We start from the raw sequence: 19,480 nt of genomic DNA, 5'->3' as shown, positions 1-19,480 counted from the left end.
ATTAATACTCTAAATGCCTGAAGAGGAGTGACTGACAGTTTTGAGGCCTTTAACTCTTCCTATCCTCAAACTAATCTGAAGTGTGTTTTCCCTGCTTCCTCTAATTACGTTTCAGGCCCTTGCCGGTCCATGCAAGCCAAATTCACTTGGTCTTGGAAGGGATTTAGTTAAAGTCAACACGATGCCTTGCAGTTGACCAGTGTTGGCTCTGGAGTTCCCGAAAGAGGGACCTAGAGATGGAGAACTGGGTGATACAGGGGATTTTTCTTCAGGCTATTTGTATAGTAACTACTAAATTTCTGTTAGGTCATATGTTTATCTAAGACAGAGATAGGGCAGATAGAAGCCCCTCCCCTGCCGCCTTTCCCACAACCACCACTTGGCACCAATATCATAGTTGATAGTCTCTAAAATGATTCACCCCATCACTGGATTCTCTCACTTCTCACTTTATTTCTTCCCCTTTCACTCACTCAATCCCTGGCAAATCCTATCCCACTGGTCTTTGTCCTATTCACCTGTCCATCCATCCATCCATCTATCCACTCATCCAGGATGGCAGCTCCTTCCCAATGGGAAGCAAAAGCCCCTTTCAGAAAGAATCCCTATTTTTTTTCATTCAGGTCTGTGGGGTCAACACACTTTGGCTTCAAATCCCAAGTGATGCCAGAGGCTGCCAATGGGGTTACCACACTTCTCCACAGACACCTTTCTCCTCTTCTCATTCCCTCCCCATCTCTTTCTCTTCTACTCTTAAATCCCCTTTCTGTTTTCTCTCCTTTTTTCCTCTCCTTTTTCTTCCTCTAATCCTCACCCTTTAAGCATACCCAAGGCAGCCACCAGGGATATTTTGTAGCCATTAAAACTAAAGTGAGGCAACTGAGCCCAATCTTAGAAAAGCTGGTAACTCGGGGCAACTGAGTGGCTCAGTGGTTGAGCGTCTGCCTTTTGCTCAGGTCGTGGTCCTGGGTCCTGGGATCGAGTTCCACATCGGGCTCCTCACAGGGAGTCTGCCTTTGTCTCTGTGTCTGTCATGAATAAATAAATAAAATCTAAATTTTAAAAGAAAGAAAGAAAAGCTGTTAACTCCTCACTCACAGGTCCCCCTTTATCTTGCCACTCCCAGTGTGCCTGGGTGGAATAACCTGACCTTGCCTTCCCCGGCCAAAAGGGTGTGGATTTTAGGGTCTTGATGGGGAGCCCAGGGCACCCAGCCTTCATGCAAGGACCCTGGGCTGGTTGTAGCCCATCCAAAAGAAGAGAAAAATAAGCTCCCAACATGGAGAAAACTGCCTTGCCTCCTGTTGCTACTGACAACAAAACAACAAAGCCAGGATTTAATGGTCAGGCAAGACTAAAACAGTGCTGTCAGCAACCAGGGCCCAGCTAATCTTCTTCCAATGGTGACCTCGGTTCTGTGCACAGTGACAATGATTGTAACCAGACACAGCGCTCTCAGGTGTAGGAGACAGGCCAACAGCCATAACTCCACTCCCCTCTCTCCTCTTGCCTCTGGCAGACCCACTGAAGGTCAGTCTCCCCTAACTGGAGCACATGTGCTAGAAGTGGAGGGTGGTCAGCCTCAGACCTTCAGGAGGCTCCTCTTCAGAGCCACATTCCCAGTTCACATCTTTATTCCTTTCGTAAAGAAGGGATTATTAGGTCTGGAGCCTTGGCACCTGCAATGTTTTCACAAGCATGCCTTTAACGTGGCCCATCTTCATGCTCTATTATCCATTTACTGTCCAGGCTTCTAGTGCCCCATCTGTCCTAGAATTGCTGGCTTTAAGCTCGAGGGGCCTTGACAATCATCTGGCCCTGACCCTCTAGGAACAAATGAATCCTTGCTTGGGATCCAATCCTCCACAGAAGTCAGATTTCCTAAACACAGTAGTATCACAGGAGGAAGAGCCATTCTGATCTAGTATACAAGGTGGGGAACAAATGGATTCAGTCAACCCATATTTTGGGGGGCCACATGGCACCAGAATTTAGTGCAGATGCATTTTGATGAATGCAGACACGGTCCTTTTGCTCCTCAAGCTATCTAGTGGTGAAAATAGAAATGGATGGAGTAACTAAAGTACACTGCTGTCTACCAAAAGGGAATATACACAGGGGTCCCGAGCCGAGGGAGGGTATAGTCAGGGAGGGGTCCTCCTTCTTGGGAGGAGCCTTCCCAAGGAAATGGGATTGAAACAGAAAACAAGAGAATATTTTTCTCATTTACATCATCACCCAGAGCCTAGTACAGAGCCAGCACATGGTAGTATGCAGTAAATATTTGTTGAATGAATAAACTAGGAAATGAAAAAATATCTCCACATTCCCTGAGAACCCTTGGTTACTAATGGGATTTGGTGCTGGGTCTGTTAATGTACTCATACACCAAAAAATCTAACTAAACTTAAAGTCATGAATCCTCAGTCTATTCATGATATGGAAGTGTTGCTTGCGGGTCCTTCCATTTTAGAGGTGAGTTTGCCGGGTCACAAGTAGGAAAGATGATACCCCTGAGATCCCACAGGGAGTCTGCCGGACTCATCCCCTCCCCCCACACAGATCACACCGTGGAGAACTCCATAAATGGACTCATTAAAGCAGGAAAGGCCAGCCTCTTGACAGGTGATTGGATTTAGATATGAAAGCAGAGATGGGTTAGACTCCTGTGCCCAGATGTCCTAACCACAGACAAGGGGAGACTAGCGCCATGAATCTACCCTCTCTTTCTCAGAAGAGGGGAAAGAGTTCTTGGAAATTACCATAAAGCATCCAAATGAGCAAATCCAAGGCCATTTGCTGTCAGGTTTCCCAGCAGGATTGTGGGCAGACTGACCAGCTGTCCCAGCCCCCCCCCCCCCCCCAGAACTGTCTTAACTTCAAAGACTGGGCTCTCTATCCCTGAAAAAGTGCCCCTACTACCAACGCCCTGAAAGTCTCTCAGACCTCAAAACTTGCCTGCATTAAGGTATTGCTCTTGGGTCTTGGGAAACCTGTCTCTAACACACAGCAGTGAGGACCCCCTTCCCAGTCCCCCTCTAGCAAACACAGCTCCAAGAAGAGAAAGTGGAGCTAGTGACCCTGCTGGTATGCGTAGAGGCAGGGCTACCATATGTAGCCATGTAGGCTGTTCATTGCCCTCCCTCTGCTTGCCACGCTGTGCCCCCTGGCATGGCTGCATCCACACAAAGGAAGGGGCGTCTTTTTCTCACTTGCACGTACATGCCATGTGAGCTAGTGGTGACCCTGGGTGGAGAGCCCAAAGAATTACATCTGGGGAGAAAAATAAGCCAATCCATCCCTTGCTACCACCTAAATAGTCCAGCCAGGTGTTCCTCAAGCAATCAGATATGCTAATTGGACAGACTTCTTAGAAGGTAATAGAATATGATGGATAAACCAGTAGGCCCAGGAAGGCTTTATGTTTTATTTTTCTATGTCCTGAGTTCAGATGACAGTGCAAATTGAACTATTGAGATGTACTAAGGAAGGATCAAATGCCTTATTTCTGTTAAACTACTTTAAGGAGAGTAAAGATTTACAGTAAGTATATCCTCTCTGTGTTGGAAACACCAGGGGTTTGGAATCTTTCCCAGACACCGGGCTCTAGCTTCACTTACTTTGAGCCTGTTGGTCAGGAAGGAGGCCCCGAAAGATGAGGTAAAGTGGGCATTTTTCAGAAAAACGAGAGGAAATGGAGGGCCCAGCTTCTCACCAGAGAACATACTCCATACTCAGAATGATTAGCTGACAGTGTTGTCTGAATGGTGGCATAACATAGGTGTGCTGCTTGAGAGGAGGATTGCGGTTTGAGCAAATGCTTGGTGGGTGCAGATGGGCCGTGGTCCCTCACGGATTTCTTTACAGTGCACGGATGTGTTGCAAAGGCAACTCATACCTGTGGGCAGGGGCAGCTACCCTGTCTCAGAAATGCTTTCCCAGCATGATATCCTGTGATATTTACCCATCTGCCCAGTCTTCCCGGAGGTTAGAAAACAAGCTATGGGAATGGAGCTAAGTGCTTGCTTTGCCAGCAGGGTCTCATCAACTCTCCATACATTGCTGAGATGAGATGGGGTTCAGAGAGGTTAAGCAACTTGGCCAAGATTATATAGCCAATAAGTCCTGGTGAAGTCAGGACTTGAACTCAGATCATATGGCATTAGTGCCCACACCTATTACCACCTTCACAGGACAGGAATTTCCGGGTCTTTAAATGAAGTCCGGAGCCTAAGCTATAATGAAGAGGGAAGACACAGTTCCCCTGATCCTCAGTGCCAGCCAAGCTCTGCTGACACAGGTGACATTGATACAATTCCTGAGATACAATTCCCCCAGATGTTTCACCCGGAAGCAGGGACTGCCTCCTATTGCATGCCCAGTGTCTGGAGCCAAGTGGGGCTCACAGCTGAATGTTTATTGAAAGGATGAAGGAATTTCTCCAGAGCTGCCCTTGCACTGCCTTTCCCCTTCCTCTCTCACAAACTCTGAGAGTGCACTGGGCTCAGCAGGGCCCCTGAGCAGGCACCAGGTTCTTCACACCACTGACCCTGGTGTGGCTTAAACACTCATGTCCTACAATGGACAGTTGGGGAGGCCTTGAACATGTGGAAGCGTCCTTCATACAACGGGCTCTCAGCTGTTCCTGGGAGCTCCACTAATGAGTCCTGGGGTCACAGTTACAAACCTCCTCTGGCTCCCAGAGCTGTTGCTGTGTCCTCTCACTGGTTCTAAAGCCTCCAGAGGGACAAATCCAATCAGGAGATTTGCAACTGTCCCCTTGGCCCTGATCTCCTTCCCTTAAGTGGCCAGAGTACTGGGGGGGTTCAGACTCCCCCATGGTGTGGCTGGCTCCTAGGTGGGCCCAGGCAGCAGGGACTTGAGATACCAGGTATTAAATGTCAAAGATCAGAGGCCAAGCCATTTATGCACCTGGAGATACTGTTCCAGCAGTTACTCTCCGTGTGTATCACCTAGTGCAGCTTGGTGAATCTGTCAGTACCAGGGAGGGTAGGAATCAAATAAGACAGACCCTACCCTCAGGGGAGTCCACCATCAGGGTGTCCACCATCACATGGGAGAGCTGAGTACATGTGCGACAATCAGCAGCAGTACAAGGTTGGTGTGTTGTGTGCCAGCTCAGAAAGGCACGGCTCAGAAAGAACAGGTGCTGTTAGGGTACCTAGGGGGACAAAAAGAGAAACAGAACCCCTCAAAGTGACCACACTGTCAGGAGTTCCTCTCTTTTCACTCTCCACCCAGCATTTCATTCCTGTTCAGTTACCTATTGCTACATAACAGAACACCCTAAAACGTAGTACCTTAAAAACAACTCATTATTCTCTCTTATAGCTGTGCTGGCTGGGCTCAGCCAGCTGGTTCTCACTCAGGACCTCTTGCAGTGACAGCCAAAAGGTAGCTAGGGCTGGACTCATCCCAAGGTTCTGCTGAGCTGCACAGCCACATGGGTATCACTCATTCACAAGGCTGGCAGTCATGTGAATCTTGGAGGAGAGCTCAGCTAGGTTCTTGATGACAGAACCTATTTCCAGCCTCTCTGTGGGGCCTGGACTTCTTACTGGATGGTAGCCAGTTATTAGAGCAAGTGTCCCAGGACTAAAGCTTCTAAAAGACTCAGACAGATATCAGAAAGCTTCTTATAATCAAGGCTTGGAAGTTCTAGAATGTGGCCCACTGTATTCTGTTGGTCCAGCAAGTCACTATGGCTATCCCAGATTCAAGAGGTGGGAAACAGCACACAAACATCAGGAGGGAAAGGCTGGGGGCTTTGGAGACTGTCCCCCACCACTTCCTTTATTGAGCTTGAAGAGGGAGAGGAAATGAGCTATGGGCTTGGGAGGCCAGAAGGAAAAACTACTTTAACCCTGTGTCTAGAACAAGGTACTTCTTTCTCCAAGTCCCTCCTCACACGATTCTCTTAACTCAGATCCCAAGATACATTCTTAGACTATATCCTAGGCCCAGAAGAATTCTGGGCCAGAATATGGAAGAGAGTGGAAAAAAACCACATACATCATTCTCACTGGAGAATGAATCTGCTACCTGACAGTTGCCAAGAAATTGCTTATCTGTCCTTCCTGTGATGTGGACTCTAAGGGACAGGATCTGGTGCCTATGACATCCCAGCAGCGGTTGCCCTGGAGACCTGGAAGTCAAGGACGGTAAGGGAGCTTCTTGCCAAGATGACCTCACAGAGATATCTCTTTGCTTTCTTGTGACCACTGGTAACGAAGCTATGAAGGAGAGAGAGAGCCATAAATTCCTCAGATGTATGTACACAGGCAGAGCAGAGTAAGCTAATGCAGAGTCCTAGTGTACATGTCATGAGGTGTCCCTTGGATTCCTTCCACTCCCCTGACTTGCTCTGTTGGGGGCTGTCCATCTAACCTTGCTGGACTTGGGCCTAGGAGCTTTGTTTGCAAGGCTATAGAATCACCTGGTGGTTTGAGACCGCCCTTCCCATTCATCTGGATAAGTCAAGCATAATAAATCTGCAGTTAACCTCGCAGCCTCTGCCTGTCACTCCTCATTACGTACCAAGGAAAGGTGATCACTGCTAGTGCAAAGCAGAATGGAGTAGTTTGCACGTCCCATCCGCCAGTCACTCCCAGTCTATGCTGCTGGAGAGACCTCCCCCAACCCAACAAAATGTGCTCAACAACTCCCTTCCTCCCTCCCTCCCTCCCTTCCTTCCTTCCTTCCTTCCTTCCTTCCTTCCTTCCTTTTTTCCTTCCTCCTTCCCTCCCTCTCTTTCTAGAAAAAAACCTCTAGCGCACAGATGAAGTTAATGACATTCCTTAGTTCGTGACCCAATCTCGCCTTTGTACCATGCACACTCTACCTCTATTTATTTAAAAAAATAAACTCAACATCGTCCAGCCCACCACCCCAGACAGGAGTCAGAACCTTGACCATAACCAACATATCTTCCAGCTCCCAGCGACTGTAAACAGGAAGACAGCGGCCGGTCAGCCTGCATAGGCCAGAACAGAGCAGCTGGTCCTTTCAAAAGGTTTCACTGGCGTCCGAAGGCGGCGTCCTTTCGAAATGCCTCCATGTTCACGCGGCCCAAGTGTCCCATTAAATCCCCGCTCATTTAAGATCTGGGTTCCCAATCGGTGTATCATTTTCTTTTAATGATCTGTGCTCCCTATAGAAACATGGAGAACGACTATTTCTTTTTCTCATGTAGCGGCCGGCAGAGGGAAGGCACCGCGTCCGTCCGCCTGCCCCGGGGAGCGGCGGGCAAGGGGTTAAGGCGGGCGCGGCGGACCCGGGAGGAACCCTCTCGGGAACCCGAGCGCGGCCCGGCCCGCCGCGCGCATGCGCCCAGCAGCCCGCGCGCCGCCGCTCCCCGCTCCCGCTCCCGCTCCCGCTCCCCGCTCCCCGCTCCCGCTGCACAAAGGCCTGCTTTGTTCCCCCGGTTCTGTTTTAAATATCTGACGACTGTTCCCCCCCATCCCTGCGCCAGCTCCCCGGGCCTGGCTGCAGGCGCGGCACAAGGGCGCATTGTGGGGCCGAGCGAGGGCCGAAGGGGGCTGGGGGCGCCGGCCCGCTGGGGACGCTCGTGTTTCGCCGAGTTGACTCAGCCATTTCGGTCACCGGGGCTGCGCGTCTAGGGGGGCGGGGGCGGGGGGGGGCTCGTCCCCACAGTAAGAGTCTGAAAACGGGGAGTGGACAGAAGCGTTTCCAAAGCCCGCCCGGAAGGGGGTGCAGAGGCCGCCAGCGGGGCGCGAACCCGCGGAGTCAGCCGCTTGGGTTCAGTCCGAAACTGTGCGCTGACAAAGTGCGGGTCACTGGGCGCTGCGGCGCAAACCTACCCTAACGGGGGAAGGGGACGGGGGGCGGCGGACCCTTCCTCCCCGCAAGCTCGCGGCCCCGGGGGCGCTGCACAAAGGCCATCACCCCGGGCTTTGCGGGCTTCTCGCTGCCGGCTGGTGGGAGCGCGCCCTCAGGGAAATCACACCTTCGCGGGCTCGGCCCCTCCCTGTCGAGGGCCGGTGGGTGAGGACTGGGACGAGAGTCGAACAAAAGTAGGCTTTCAGCTGGCGGAGAGCGGCCCTCCCTCCCCGGGCCTGTGCCGCCCCTGCGGACTAGCGCGTGGCTTTCCTTCCTGCGCAGGTGCAGGTGCGTGTGGACCTGCGCGGCGGAGGGGGCGTCCTCGCACCGGGAAGGTGTGCAACGGGCACAGCACAAATGGGGCCCTCCTCTCGGTCCCATTTTCTTCTTTAAGAGTAGGGGAACCCTGCCCCTCAGACTGGGCCTTGGAATCTGAGCAAAACACGAAATGTGGGCCTTAGCAACTCGGGGAAAGTGTGTTTGGTCTTCAGTTTCATCAAAAGGAATTTCTTTCTTTCTTTCTTTCTTTCTTTCTTTCTTTCTTTCTTTCTTTCTTTCTTTTTCTTTACTTTCACTTGTGACCAAAGCCCCCATACCTCTTAGAATCTTGAAGGGAAATTGTGACCCTTCCACCCAGGGCAGGTGAAAGAGGAAGAACTGGCTTGGGAGGATTTGATTCAGAAGTAAAGGATTTGGTAGTTTTGTTGTGGTTGTTCTAGGCCGGACTGAGAGCCCCTAAATCCTCCCTCATGATTTGTTATAAATCTGAAGGTTGACTTACATTGCCTTGGTCACATTTCTAGTCATGAAGACCAGAAATATTTTCAGAGATGTATTCTTTTTTAAGTCACACTTTGAGGCACATGTCACATGTTGTCTCAACTCACCAATGCTGTAAGCATTGGAGCTGAGAGCTCATACAGACCAACCTTCTTATTTTGCAAATGAGGAAGCCTGGCCACAACCACTCAGAAAGACAGGGCTGAGGTGGGCCTGGAGACCAGGTCTCCCATGTCCACAGTTGGATTCTTTCTCTTCTGATGTGCTTGCTACTTAGGCGTGGAATAAAGACCAGGTTTTCACCCACAGCTTCCTCACAAATCCGTCCCACGTAGAGGATTCTGAGTCAAGAGCCTAAAGCTTTGAGGAAAGGTTCTTGGTATTCACACAGCCCTGTGGAGAGATGAAGAGCCTCTGCTCAGTATATCCCTCAGATACACACTAGCTACAAGCTTAGAGACCCAGTCACCATTGGCTGCCAGGGTTGCTGAGTGTCAGAGAAATCCTGGCTGTCTGTTTCCAGGCACTCTTTGGTCTTCTTAGGAATTTCTTCAAGCAGCATTAAGTGTCCTTTCACCACTCTGTTGGCCAGTGAGCCCCCTATCTCTGGAAATGATAACGGCCCCCCAGGCCCCCTGCCTGCAGATCAACCTGCAGCTGAGTTGTTTGGGAAAGTGTTCCCTAGAACTGACTTCTGTCTGCGATGAGTGTGCAGAATAGGAAAATAAGGTGGTGGTCCCTACAACCCCTCTTCCCTCACACACACCCCTGCAGACTCGGAGATGTTAGAAGGGATACTGGAGCATTTCTGTGATACAATACAGCCTGCTTGGAGAAAAGCCATCACCAACAGTGCCATTACATGGCAGTGCCCCTGTGTCTGGGGAGGCTGTGGCAGGATTTATATCCCAGTGAGCTTCAGAGGGTGGGATCACTGTAGATGACCTCTAGCTTGTACCTTTCACTTTGGCCCACCCTCCTTTACCATATATCCCACCTTGACCTACAGCACCACCACCACTGCGACCCCTTCCTTGCACCAGCCATCCACTGATTTGAAGCTCTCCAGGGTTGGCAGATGAACTCACATTTCAAGCCATCACATGGGAATGCTGCCTGGTGGCCAAGTGTTTGGTTTCAGCAGCATCACCTTTTGACTGTTCAGCAGTGTTTGTGCAAGTATTTGCATATGTTATTGCATTTGGACCTTGTTATTTTATAAGAATGAGTGGAAAATGGGAAAATAAAGTGCTGATGCTGGTGATAAGAAGGGCAGGCCTCATAAACTTAATGTGATTGAGACAAAGATGGAAATCATTAGGTCCGCCGAAAGTTGGGGAATACATGGCCTCAGTCAGATGCTCCCTGGATTTAAGCCAGTCGCCTGTGCGTTCGATTGTGAAGAAGAATACGTTAGAGAGCATATATGATATTCTGGACCTAACATGGTCAAAGATTGTACCTAAGGTGAGATGTGATTGGGACCTTACCACATTCCTTCAGTTCTACAGCTGTATTGACTTAATGACAGTTTTCAGGGCAGGGGTGAGGGCGATGTTGTGAGTTGGGAAGTCAAGAAATCAAGACAAGACAAGAAATCAAGAAAATACAGTAATAATATTGTTCAGCCCCCGGGAAGGGAACCCTGCCTTATAGCTTTCAAGTGCACTCTTTGCCTCTTACACATGAGACCAGTGAATTTTCAGGAAAGCATTAGGTTTGAAAGGAAAGAGTGTCCCATAGACACATTCTCTGTGGGGGTCACTCCAGCACCAAAGCCTGGGATAAGGCCTTTAATCAATGTGCTAAAAGGGACCGAACTGAACTCAGCTGAGGCCCTTGTGCCAGGGAGTTTTCACAGCTCGCCTGTACCCAGCTGACAGAAAATCATGAGTGTCAAAGCAAAGAATGTGGGGCTGGTCTTTTCTTCTTGGGCACCCGCTCCCTTCAGAGCCATTGTTCCAGCTGTCTCTAGGGGTGGGGAGGGGGCATGCTTCCCTCTCGGCCTTTGCACAGTCTGTGCCCTCTGCCTGGATTAGCTGTCCTTCCTCTCAGACTGCCTGGCCAACTCCTGGCTCATTCTGGAAGACTCAGCTCTAGCTTCTGCATCCCCAGGCCCACGCTTCTGCACTGCCACTGTGCACTCTCTGCCCACCCTCCACCTGTGCTCTTTCCACACCATGTAACCACAGCTGGCTTGCCTGCAAGAGCTTTGAGGGCAAGGAGATTTCTTGTGCGTCTCTCAAATCCTCAGCACGCATGCCCGGTGCCCTCAGTAGGTGTCTGCCAAATGACCAAGTGTCACAGAGAGCGCGAGGCCCACGGGAAGAACTGTGTAGGACAAGATGGTCTATCAAAGCTCACCGGGGTGACCTGGCACTGGCATTTTAAACTTCTTAGACACTGAAAAACCCTTTCTTTATGCTCCAGAAGCCAAACCATTTGTCTCTGGATTCCTCTTGGTCTGCTCCCAAGGTGCCCTCATCTGGAGGCCTTCCTGCCCACACTAGTGTCTGCAGTTCCAGGCCTGCAGCGCCACCCTGCTTACCTCCTGGACGGTTCTCGACGCATGCTTTTGCTAAGTAAATCCACTGACTTTTCCTTCAACCATGGGATTCTTGCTGAATTCTTACCACTTTCCTCAGGCAAAAACAACCCAGAAGTGCTGTCTGATCCAAAGCATTTCCCAGGGAGGGCAGCCAAGTGAGTGCAAGAACCTCTCGGCCGTCTGGGACTGTGATGTGATGTCTGAACAGCCTCTTTAGAAACACTCCAGCCTTTTCCAGGGATGCCATCCGGGCGGGGACACTCCATGTCAGGCCCTCTCTGTTGTCTGGGGGTCCTGGGGACAGATGTGGGAGCACTCGATCCGGGGATTTAGCCTGGTTGGGCCTCAGAGGCATCACTGGGTCAGCTCTGAACGAGAAGGGGTCCCAGCTCAGGTTTGTGCCCTTCCACCCACTGGCTTTTTCTTGGCCTAACACACCCTGCCCTGCTGCCCTTGACTATGACAATGGTCTGAGCTGCCTAAGGAGGATCAGCTCAAAGAAGCCCACCACCACTGGCCAGCCTCCCACCCCACCCAGCTCGATGCCCCACCGGCCCCTTCCTGAGGGCGCCGCCACCACCGTTGGCTGGCTGAACTGCTCTCAGCACTAGTGAGTTCCACTTACTCTCCAGGTCCTCTGGAGCTTGAGCTCTCTGGGGTGGTGCCCAGAGTCCACTTGATAGAAAGCTGATTCTTTTCCTGTGGGGCAAACAGCTCTGATCAGAACACGTCTGTCAGGGGATGACTTGGCAGGGCCACAATGCCAGGCTCGGATGCCTCTTTTCTGTGTGATTTCCCAAAATTCAGGCAGGAAAACATGCCTTCCCCCAGAGCAGCCGGCTGCCCCACCAGCATTTGCATCCCCTAAAGATATATAAAAGGAGCCAGTGGCCGGCCCCCAGTGAAGACAAGGCTGTGATTCAAGGACGCTCCAGTGACATCCCCAGCGTGAGAGTGCAGCTGGGGCGGTTTATGAACAGTGCTGAGTCCCAGGGGGAAGTCGGTCCTGTCCTCTAACCCACAAACGTCTATTGTTCGCTTTCTTGTTTTGCTCCAAATGTTTAGTTGTGCTCGGAGCACAGAAAAGCCCCAAAACCAGGCCATCGGCCAGGGCCAGCCTGAAGCAGGGAAGCCTATGGCTGGAACTCTGTGGGACCCCTGCTGCCCTCTGTTGTTCCCACCTCTCCCTAAGATGTGACCGTGCTGGGGGTAGGGGGTGATGGGGTGACCTCTTCCTGGCCAGGGCTATTTGGACAACAGTGGGCTTGGGTCCCCCCCCCCTCCCAAGCAAAGTGTGACCACCCAGGCTCACTGGCTTGGCAACCAGACACCACGGCCCATGCTGGTTACCTTGGGGCTGTCCAAGATCTGAGCAGGAGTCTCTCTCCTAAATGCTTGTCACTGACCAAGGCTGATGGGGTCTGATGGGAATAATTGTGTGCTGGGCCCCTGGCTGCATCAAGAACTTGGGGCCTCTCGGGTTTGACTCCTGGCTCCAGCTCTTAATAGCTGTGCAACCTTGGGCAAGTGACTCAGCCTCTCTGAGCCTCCGTTTCCTTCTTGGCAGAATGACACCCGCCTTGTAGAGCCTTTGTGATTTTAACAAGGTAATCGAGATAGGCAGTGGCATAAAATGAGCCCTCAGTAAATATTGGTTATTTTTTTGTATTATTCTTATTGATCCACTGGTGACTCTATCACACCATCCTGAAGCCACCCTCTCTGCTTTGAGCACCCACTTTTGCACCTAATCCGATACCTTTGACAGTCTCCAGTTGTGGGTCTGAGAACAGCTGTGCAAGACAGGCAGTGCCAGAGGAATGAAGGATGAAGTGCCTTGTGACATAGGGGAGGAGAGAACGTGCTCAAAAGCCCGTAGCCTCCACCTCCCCCTCCCCTCAGCCCCAGATCCCTTTCTCTGGGGCTCATATTACCTGCCCTCCCCCACAGCTGGTGATTCTCTGCCCGACCATGTGGCCCCGGGCAACCCCAAGGCCTGCCCAGAGAGACCCTCTCCCCCTCTGTACCCACCCTGACATCCGCCAATGGCCGGTGGGGGCAGCTGGGGGCTAGGGGGACAGAAGTAGAATCTCTGGAAATTCTGCTAGACAAGGCAGTGAGGGATCCAGATCCCAAAAGCCAACACCTGCAGGCCTGAGTTCTAAATGTGGTTTAGAAAGGCTGTGTTGTAAAGGGGTGGGACAGAGCGCAGAGGGGCAGAGCACCCAGGAAAGGCAAGAATGGGTCCTGAGTTCTAGTCCTCCTCCTCCAGACAGTCCACATCCCTGTTTGGAGCTTTGGGACTTCTCCCTTCTCAAAAAACAGCACTGAGATGACCACCCCCACCTTGGATTCATTAATCCTTTCAAGAATAAGGTCTTGGGAGCCTCCTGACAGGGCCATATGGTTTCCTTATCTTCCTAATCTCCCAGCACTCACCTTCCATTTGGAATGTTTATCCCAAGATAACGATCAGATTCCACTTAGGGTGATTGAATGGGGGCCTCCTCCAAGTGAGTATTTTACCCCACTCCCCTTTGCAAATGAACAGAGAACCCAAACCAATAATAAATGAGCCAGACCAGGTTCTGAGAATGGATAGGGCTCCTCCCACACTCTCAGCCCCCTCCCTGCAACCCCAACCTCCTCTCCCCGCAAATATCCCTCTCTTCCACCTGGGCAGCTCCACTGTTAGGTGCTTTGCAGAGTGGAGTTCTGTGTAGGATTGCTGTAGAACAAAGCATAACTGCCATAAACAGTGTTCTAAAAAGCAAAGATCTGATACAAGAGCAGCGCTTTTCGATACAAAAGTAATGCAGGCCACAAAGACAAGTCCATCTGCAATTTTATATTTTGTAATAGCCACATTGAAAAGATAAAAATGGGGGTGCCTAGCTGCTCAATCAGTGGAGCATATGACTCTTGATCTTGGGGTTGTAAGTTTGAGTCCCACGTCAGGTCTAGAGATGACTTAAAAATAAAATCCTTAAAAAAAAAAGGTAAAAATGAACAGGTGAAATTAATTTTAACAGTACATTTCATTCATAAGTATTATTAATTAGACAATATTTATTTACTATAATGATATTTTTTATTTAGCCTCAAAATATCATTTCAACATGTAATCAACATAAAAATTATTTGTGAGGTATTTCGTGTTTGCTTTTTTGTACTTAATCTTCAAAATCTGGTAGGTGTTTTACAGCTTGCAACATGCATCCATTCAGACTAGCCACATCCCAGTTGTGCATAGCCTGCTGAGGCTGGTGGCTGAGGTATTGCTTGGGGAGGATCCAGCTAGATCATGCTAGGATCCAGCTAGATCATGCTAAGAAACCTGGGGCCGGGATGAATGTTATGGGCAGCATGACTACCACTAGCGAGTTGGCTGCCCTAGAGCCTCTGTGAAAAGATGAGCAATCCATAACTTTGTTCCCAGTCTAAATAGAGAGCCAGATTTCATCTCCTACCCCTCCCAGCCTTTCCACTCCCAGGAAGGAAAACACACATAGATGACAATTTTGTTAAAAACTTCTAGCAGGGATGCCTGGGTAGCTTAGTGGTTGAGCGTCTGCCTTTGGCTCAGGGAGGGATCCCAGGGTCCTGGGATCGAGTCCCACATCGGGCTCCCCCTGGGGACCCTGCTTCTCCCTCTGTCTGTCTCTGCCCACCCCCTCTGTGTCTCTCATGAATAAATAATAAAATCTTTTTTAAAAAATGAAAAATAAAATTTTAAAAACTGCTAGCAATTGTGTTAGTCATTTCACTTGCTAATAAAATTGTTCCTTGAAGCTTTTCCCATAGGCTGTTTAAAGCTGAAGGTGGTACCCGATGAGCATCGAGCAGCCGTGTTGTGGGCTCTCTGAAGAGGGGAAGGCCTGGCTGCAGTAGACAGAGCCAGATTCGGGCCATCGATGCCAGTGATGCTCCCTGATTCCAGGAAAGGGGAGGAACCGCTCGGACAGTGTGGGACACTCGGACAGATCTCCCGCTAGTCATTCAGACACCAGATTTACATGTCTGTGCGTTCTGGACAGGGCAATGGAAGAGGACTGGGTCTGTGTTAGTGATTTGTGTGTGTGCTTGGTTCCTTCTCCCCATGGTGAGTCTTCCGTGAGTCAGTGATGCGGCAGGTCTCCTGCTGCCGCAGTTATGCCCGGTGCCTCCCCTACTCTCAAGATCAAGATAAACACGTTCCAAACAAAGAGAAGGATGGGAGGGGAGGCGTCTGGCCAAGCAGGAGGATGTTAGGCCAGTCCTCAGCCCCAAATGGAAGAAAGGTGGGGAGCAGGATCCAGGTTTCCTGGGGGAGGCCTTCCCAACCACCCTGGGCCAAAACAGCTCGCTGGCCCTCTCTGCTCTTGTTTCCTTCCTAGTGCTTACAGTTCCTGACAGGCCATTCGATTTTTCTCTGCCGACTGCTGTCCTCAGTTTTGTTTCTTGCTTCACTCCAGTGCCTAGAAGAGTGCCTGTCACTCTTAATAAACATTTGCTGACTGAATACAGTGATGGAGCTTGTGCCAGGAACACGGCACAGGGCTCCAAAGAGCCATGAGCTCAGGAATGGCAAGAAGATGAAAAGGAGCCTGTGGAAAGGCAGAGAGAGGCATGGGAGTGGAGGCGCGCCCAGAGGGGTGGGGTGCAGGGCGAAGGAACGAAGAGGCAGAGAGAGGTGGTGGTCTGTGTGTGCGATTCGCCCAGTAATGGGAGACAGAGAAAACTTTGGAAAAGTGGAGGAATGTGATTGCAGCACAAAGGCAGGGAGATTATTTTGTCAGCAACATTTGGATCCCATTGGTGATGAGAGACATGTGGGCCCGGCAAGGAGACAATTGTGGTAGTCAAGACAGGATGTGAATAAGACATAAAGAAGTGTTTCATCAGTGGGGATGGAAAAGGACCAGGGCTGCGGTAGCCAAGTCAAGGAGTAGGAAGGGTCGGCCCCAGCATTCCCATGCGCGGCCTCACATGCACCGCCGGTATGCTCCCCACACGTGTGCACACTCACACACGTGCACACACACACAGGCCACCCCCAGGGAGTGTTCGTTCCGAGGCCCCCCTCCCACATTCTGACTAACTGCAAACCCCACTTTCTGCTTCAGTCTCTGGTCTTCTGTTTGCTTCTTCCCATGGCCGCCAAGGCAGCGGCCCCGTGGGCAAGGAGGGACGGAGGAGCTCTGGATGAGGCAGGATTTCCTCCATTCATGAGGTTTGCTTGTGGCTACCTGAGGAGGGAAGAGGGCTTGAAGAGGGTCACAAGATCCCCAGGACCAGGAGGAGAGAAAGGCCCCAGCAAAAGAAGACCCAGAAGAGGAGAGAAATCCTCCTCTGAGCGTGGCCAGGGATGGCAAGGGCTCACTGACGTCTCCCACACATTCACACATGTGTGGGCCACGTGAAAGGTCTGGGATTGACATGGGGACCCAGAGGAGGTGACCGGCTTCTCGTTAGGAGAGGGTGGGGACGTGCTCGGGGATCCAGCTGAAATAAGACTTTATTTTTAAAGAGCCTTAGATCGATGTCTCTGCTAGCCTAAATATAACTGAACAGACAACTCCTTCCCCGGGCTGGGCCTCCAGGCGAGCTCCAAGACCCTGTGTTTGAAAAAAAAAAAGAAAGAAAGAAAGAGAGAGAGAGAAAGAGAGAGAGAGGAATCCACAGATGCAAAAGGTCACACAGCTAGCCCCGTGAGTGTGTTGGGAGGAGGGAGATGGATGAGCTGGCCATGGACACTCTGCAATCCCCTGGCCTCACCCTCAAGGAAGAACTATGGAGGCTTGTTGGAGGAGAGGGAGGGGGCCCCGGTGGTAATAATGGGGGACCCAGGCTTGTGTTCAGGGAGCTGACAGTCCAGCGGGAGGGGGCACACACACCTCTAGGGCAGCACAGTGACAGAGGGCCCTGGGTGACACGCAGGTGGAGGATGGTGGGTGTTCCTCGGTCTGTATGGATGGACAGCCCAAAAAGTTCGTCTTGGAGAAGGAAGGATTCGCGATGAGGGATCTTGACAAAGATGGAGAGAAAACATGAGCGTGGGCAGGATACATTTGGGCAGCTCTGGGCATTCTGATTTCACATGAATGTAAGGATGTGAGAGGGAGCAGGTGGCTTGAGTTCTCCAGGCCATTTCCAGAAGCTTGTCCTTGTGTCTGTGGGTGAGGGGCAGTCACTGAACATTCGAGGGCAAGGTAGGGACACAACCCAGATGGATTGAAGGAAGATTAGATTAGCAATGGGGTATAGGGCAGAGTGGAATGAGGAGGCTCCCGGGATGGGGAGAGCCCAGGAACACGAAGTTCAGTTAGGGATCTTAGTAGAGCCTTGCTAGCTACTGCAACACACTCCCCAACCTGAGATACATACTAGAAGTTTTTTTCTTGCTCACATAAGCCCGACTTGTGGAGCTCTGCCCCTACAGTATTTCAAGGATCCTGACTGAGGGAGGCTCACCCTTCAATAGATGGATATCCATCTGGCTAGGAGAAGGTAGAGGATCTCATAGGTGGTTTTTGTGAGCCAGACATTCCATTGGCCAGACCTCAGCCACTTGGCCTCACCCACATGCAGGGGACCCGGCCCTCTGGTAGCCCCCCTGCTGGCCGTCTGTCTCTGGGGGGCATGACAATCTGGTGGTCATCTCTGCCCCAAAACATGGACAGGGACCAAAATCTGATGGAGTGTGTTGGCAACAGAAGTGCAAATGGGGAGCAGGGAGAGTGTCCATCCACATTTAGGAGGGAGGAAGAGGAGGAGCCAAGGAAGGAAAGCAAAAAGAGGCAGCTTAGAAAAGAGAAAGAATCCATCAGTCCTACAAAGACTACAAGGAAGGGGGACTGAGAAGGAGCCCTTCAGTTTAAATCCCACAAGGCCTAAGGAGAAGTGGGGCTGAGCCAGCTTTCAAGGCTTTGGGAAGCAGCCAGCAATGATTCCCTAGCACCTTCCATAAGCACATCCCATGACTGCCTGGTAACCTCTCTGTGGTGCGGCGGGGGGGGGAATATGGGTTTGGAGTCAGAAGATCTGGGTTCAAATCCAGAAAAGCCACCTTAACCTTGAGCAAATGTAACCTCTCTGAGCTTCAGTTTCCCCATCTGTGAAATGGGCATACCGGGACCTACTTGCCACCTGTGTTATAAGAGTGAGCAGTAATCCACTTGGTGTCGATACTCGGTATTTTGTGCAGCAAACATTTATTGCTCATTTACTGAGGGTCAGGCACCTCATGGGGGTGTTGGATAGTCAAAGGACCCAGACAAAATGACTGCTCCCTAGAAGGGAAGCTTAAACTGTAGATAGGGCTGACAGACACACCAGCAGATCCTCCGACAGTGTGGTAAGTGCAGAGACCGAGGCATTCCTAGGAGCAAAGGAGCAGTGGGGAACACCACCCCCACGTGTGTGTGTGTCGGAGCAGGGGCTGAGATGCCGGTAAGGCGGGCATCTCCGAGTTTAGTGTCTCTGACCATAACATTGTAGTAGAACGGGTGGGCGATGTGACGGGAAGTGTTGGGAAGTGTCGGCAGGACCGTGAGCGTGGGGACTGGCCAGTGGGGACCCGAGAGAGCTTTAAGCAGGAAGTGGATAATGGTCTTGTGTGTATGCTGGTGATCTCACACAAAGCCAGAGGCCCTGACCATGTCACCAATCCAGAAATATTGAGGGGATGAGGATTCCTGCCTCCCTCCCCTTGGCCGGGGGGCAATGCCTCCTCCGGCCACTGAGGCCAAAGCGTTGCAAGGCTGAGGGGGAGATGAGGAGTTCTGTTTGGGAAATGATGGGTCCGAGGCTCCTCGGGGGGCACCAGAGAGAAGTGTCCAGCAGAAGTCAGTTGGGTGTATGTGGCTGCCGTGGCTATGAATGATTGCCACCTTCATTGTCAACTCTGCTTCAGGTGCTACAGGGAGAAGGGAGGTGGGTCCCAGCGGAGGACAGAAACAGCAAGGGAATAAAGCCTAAACCAGATCCTTATAAAATAAGCAAGTACAAAAAATAAAAAAATAAAAAAAATAAAAAAATAAAAAAATAAGCAAGTACTTGAGTCAAGCCATTCTATTTCCTCATTAGAAGAGGGAAGTGAAGACGTGGTTGCAGGTGGAATGGCTCTCCTCCTCTGCCCTTCACAGGCACACCTCGGGTCCCTTCCAGACCACTGCAATAAAGTAAATGTTGCCATAAAGCAAATCAAATGTTTCTCGGTTTCCCAGAGCATATGAAAGTTATGTTTACACTATCCTGTAGTCTATTAGATGTGCAATAGTATCATGTCTTTATAAAAAATGTATATACCTT

At 50.9% G+C, this 19,480-nt stretch overlaps 2 protein-coding genes across 5 annotated transcripts in view; one reads left to right on the top strand and one right to left on the bottom strand.

The window, feature by feature from the left end:
- LOC121492993 overlaps positions 1 to 12,452 on the bottom strand; it is a 30,594-nt gene extending 18,142 nt beyond the window's left edge. For 2 of the 3 annotated variants that reach the window (XR_005988358.1, XR_005988359.1), the window contains exons 1-3: positions 11,814 to 12,452; positions 11,189 to 11,556; positions 8,790 to 9,033 (exon numbers count right to left, since the gene is read on the bottom strand). The gene's annotated coding sequence lies outside the window, so the exon portion shown is untranslated. The remainder of the gene's footprint in view (positions 1 to 8,789; positions 9,034 to 11,188; positions 11,557 to 11,813) is intronic. The other variant, XM_041758403.1, reaches the window with a different exon arrangement.
- The window catches only part of RAD51B (RAD51 paralog B), a 735,346-nt gene extending 720,113 nt beyond the window's left edge, over positions 1 to 15,233 (top strand). For both annotated transcript variants that reach the window (XM_041758398.1, XM_041758400.1), the window contains exon 11: positions 14,981 to 15,233. In XM_041758398.1, the coding sequence (XP_041614332.1) occupies positions 14,981 to 15,054 (74 nt within the window). In that variant the 3' untranslated portion in view covers positions 15,055 to 15,233. The remainder of the gene's footprint in view (positions 1 to 14,980) is intronic.
- Positions 15,234 to 19,480: the final 4,247 nt, after the last annotated feature.

Source organism: Vulpes lagopus, chromosome 6, assembly GCF_018345385.1.
Source record: "Vulpes lagopus strain Blue_001 chromosome 6, ASM1834538v1, whole genome shotgun sequence".
NCBI lineage: Eukaryota > Metazoa > Chordata > Mammalia > Carnivora > Canidae > Vulpes > Vulpes lagopus.
The sequence above is the reverse complement of the archived record's forward strand: the minus strand, read 5'-3'. Positions and strand labels throughout refer to the sequence as shown.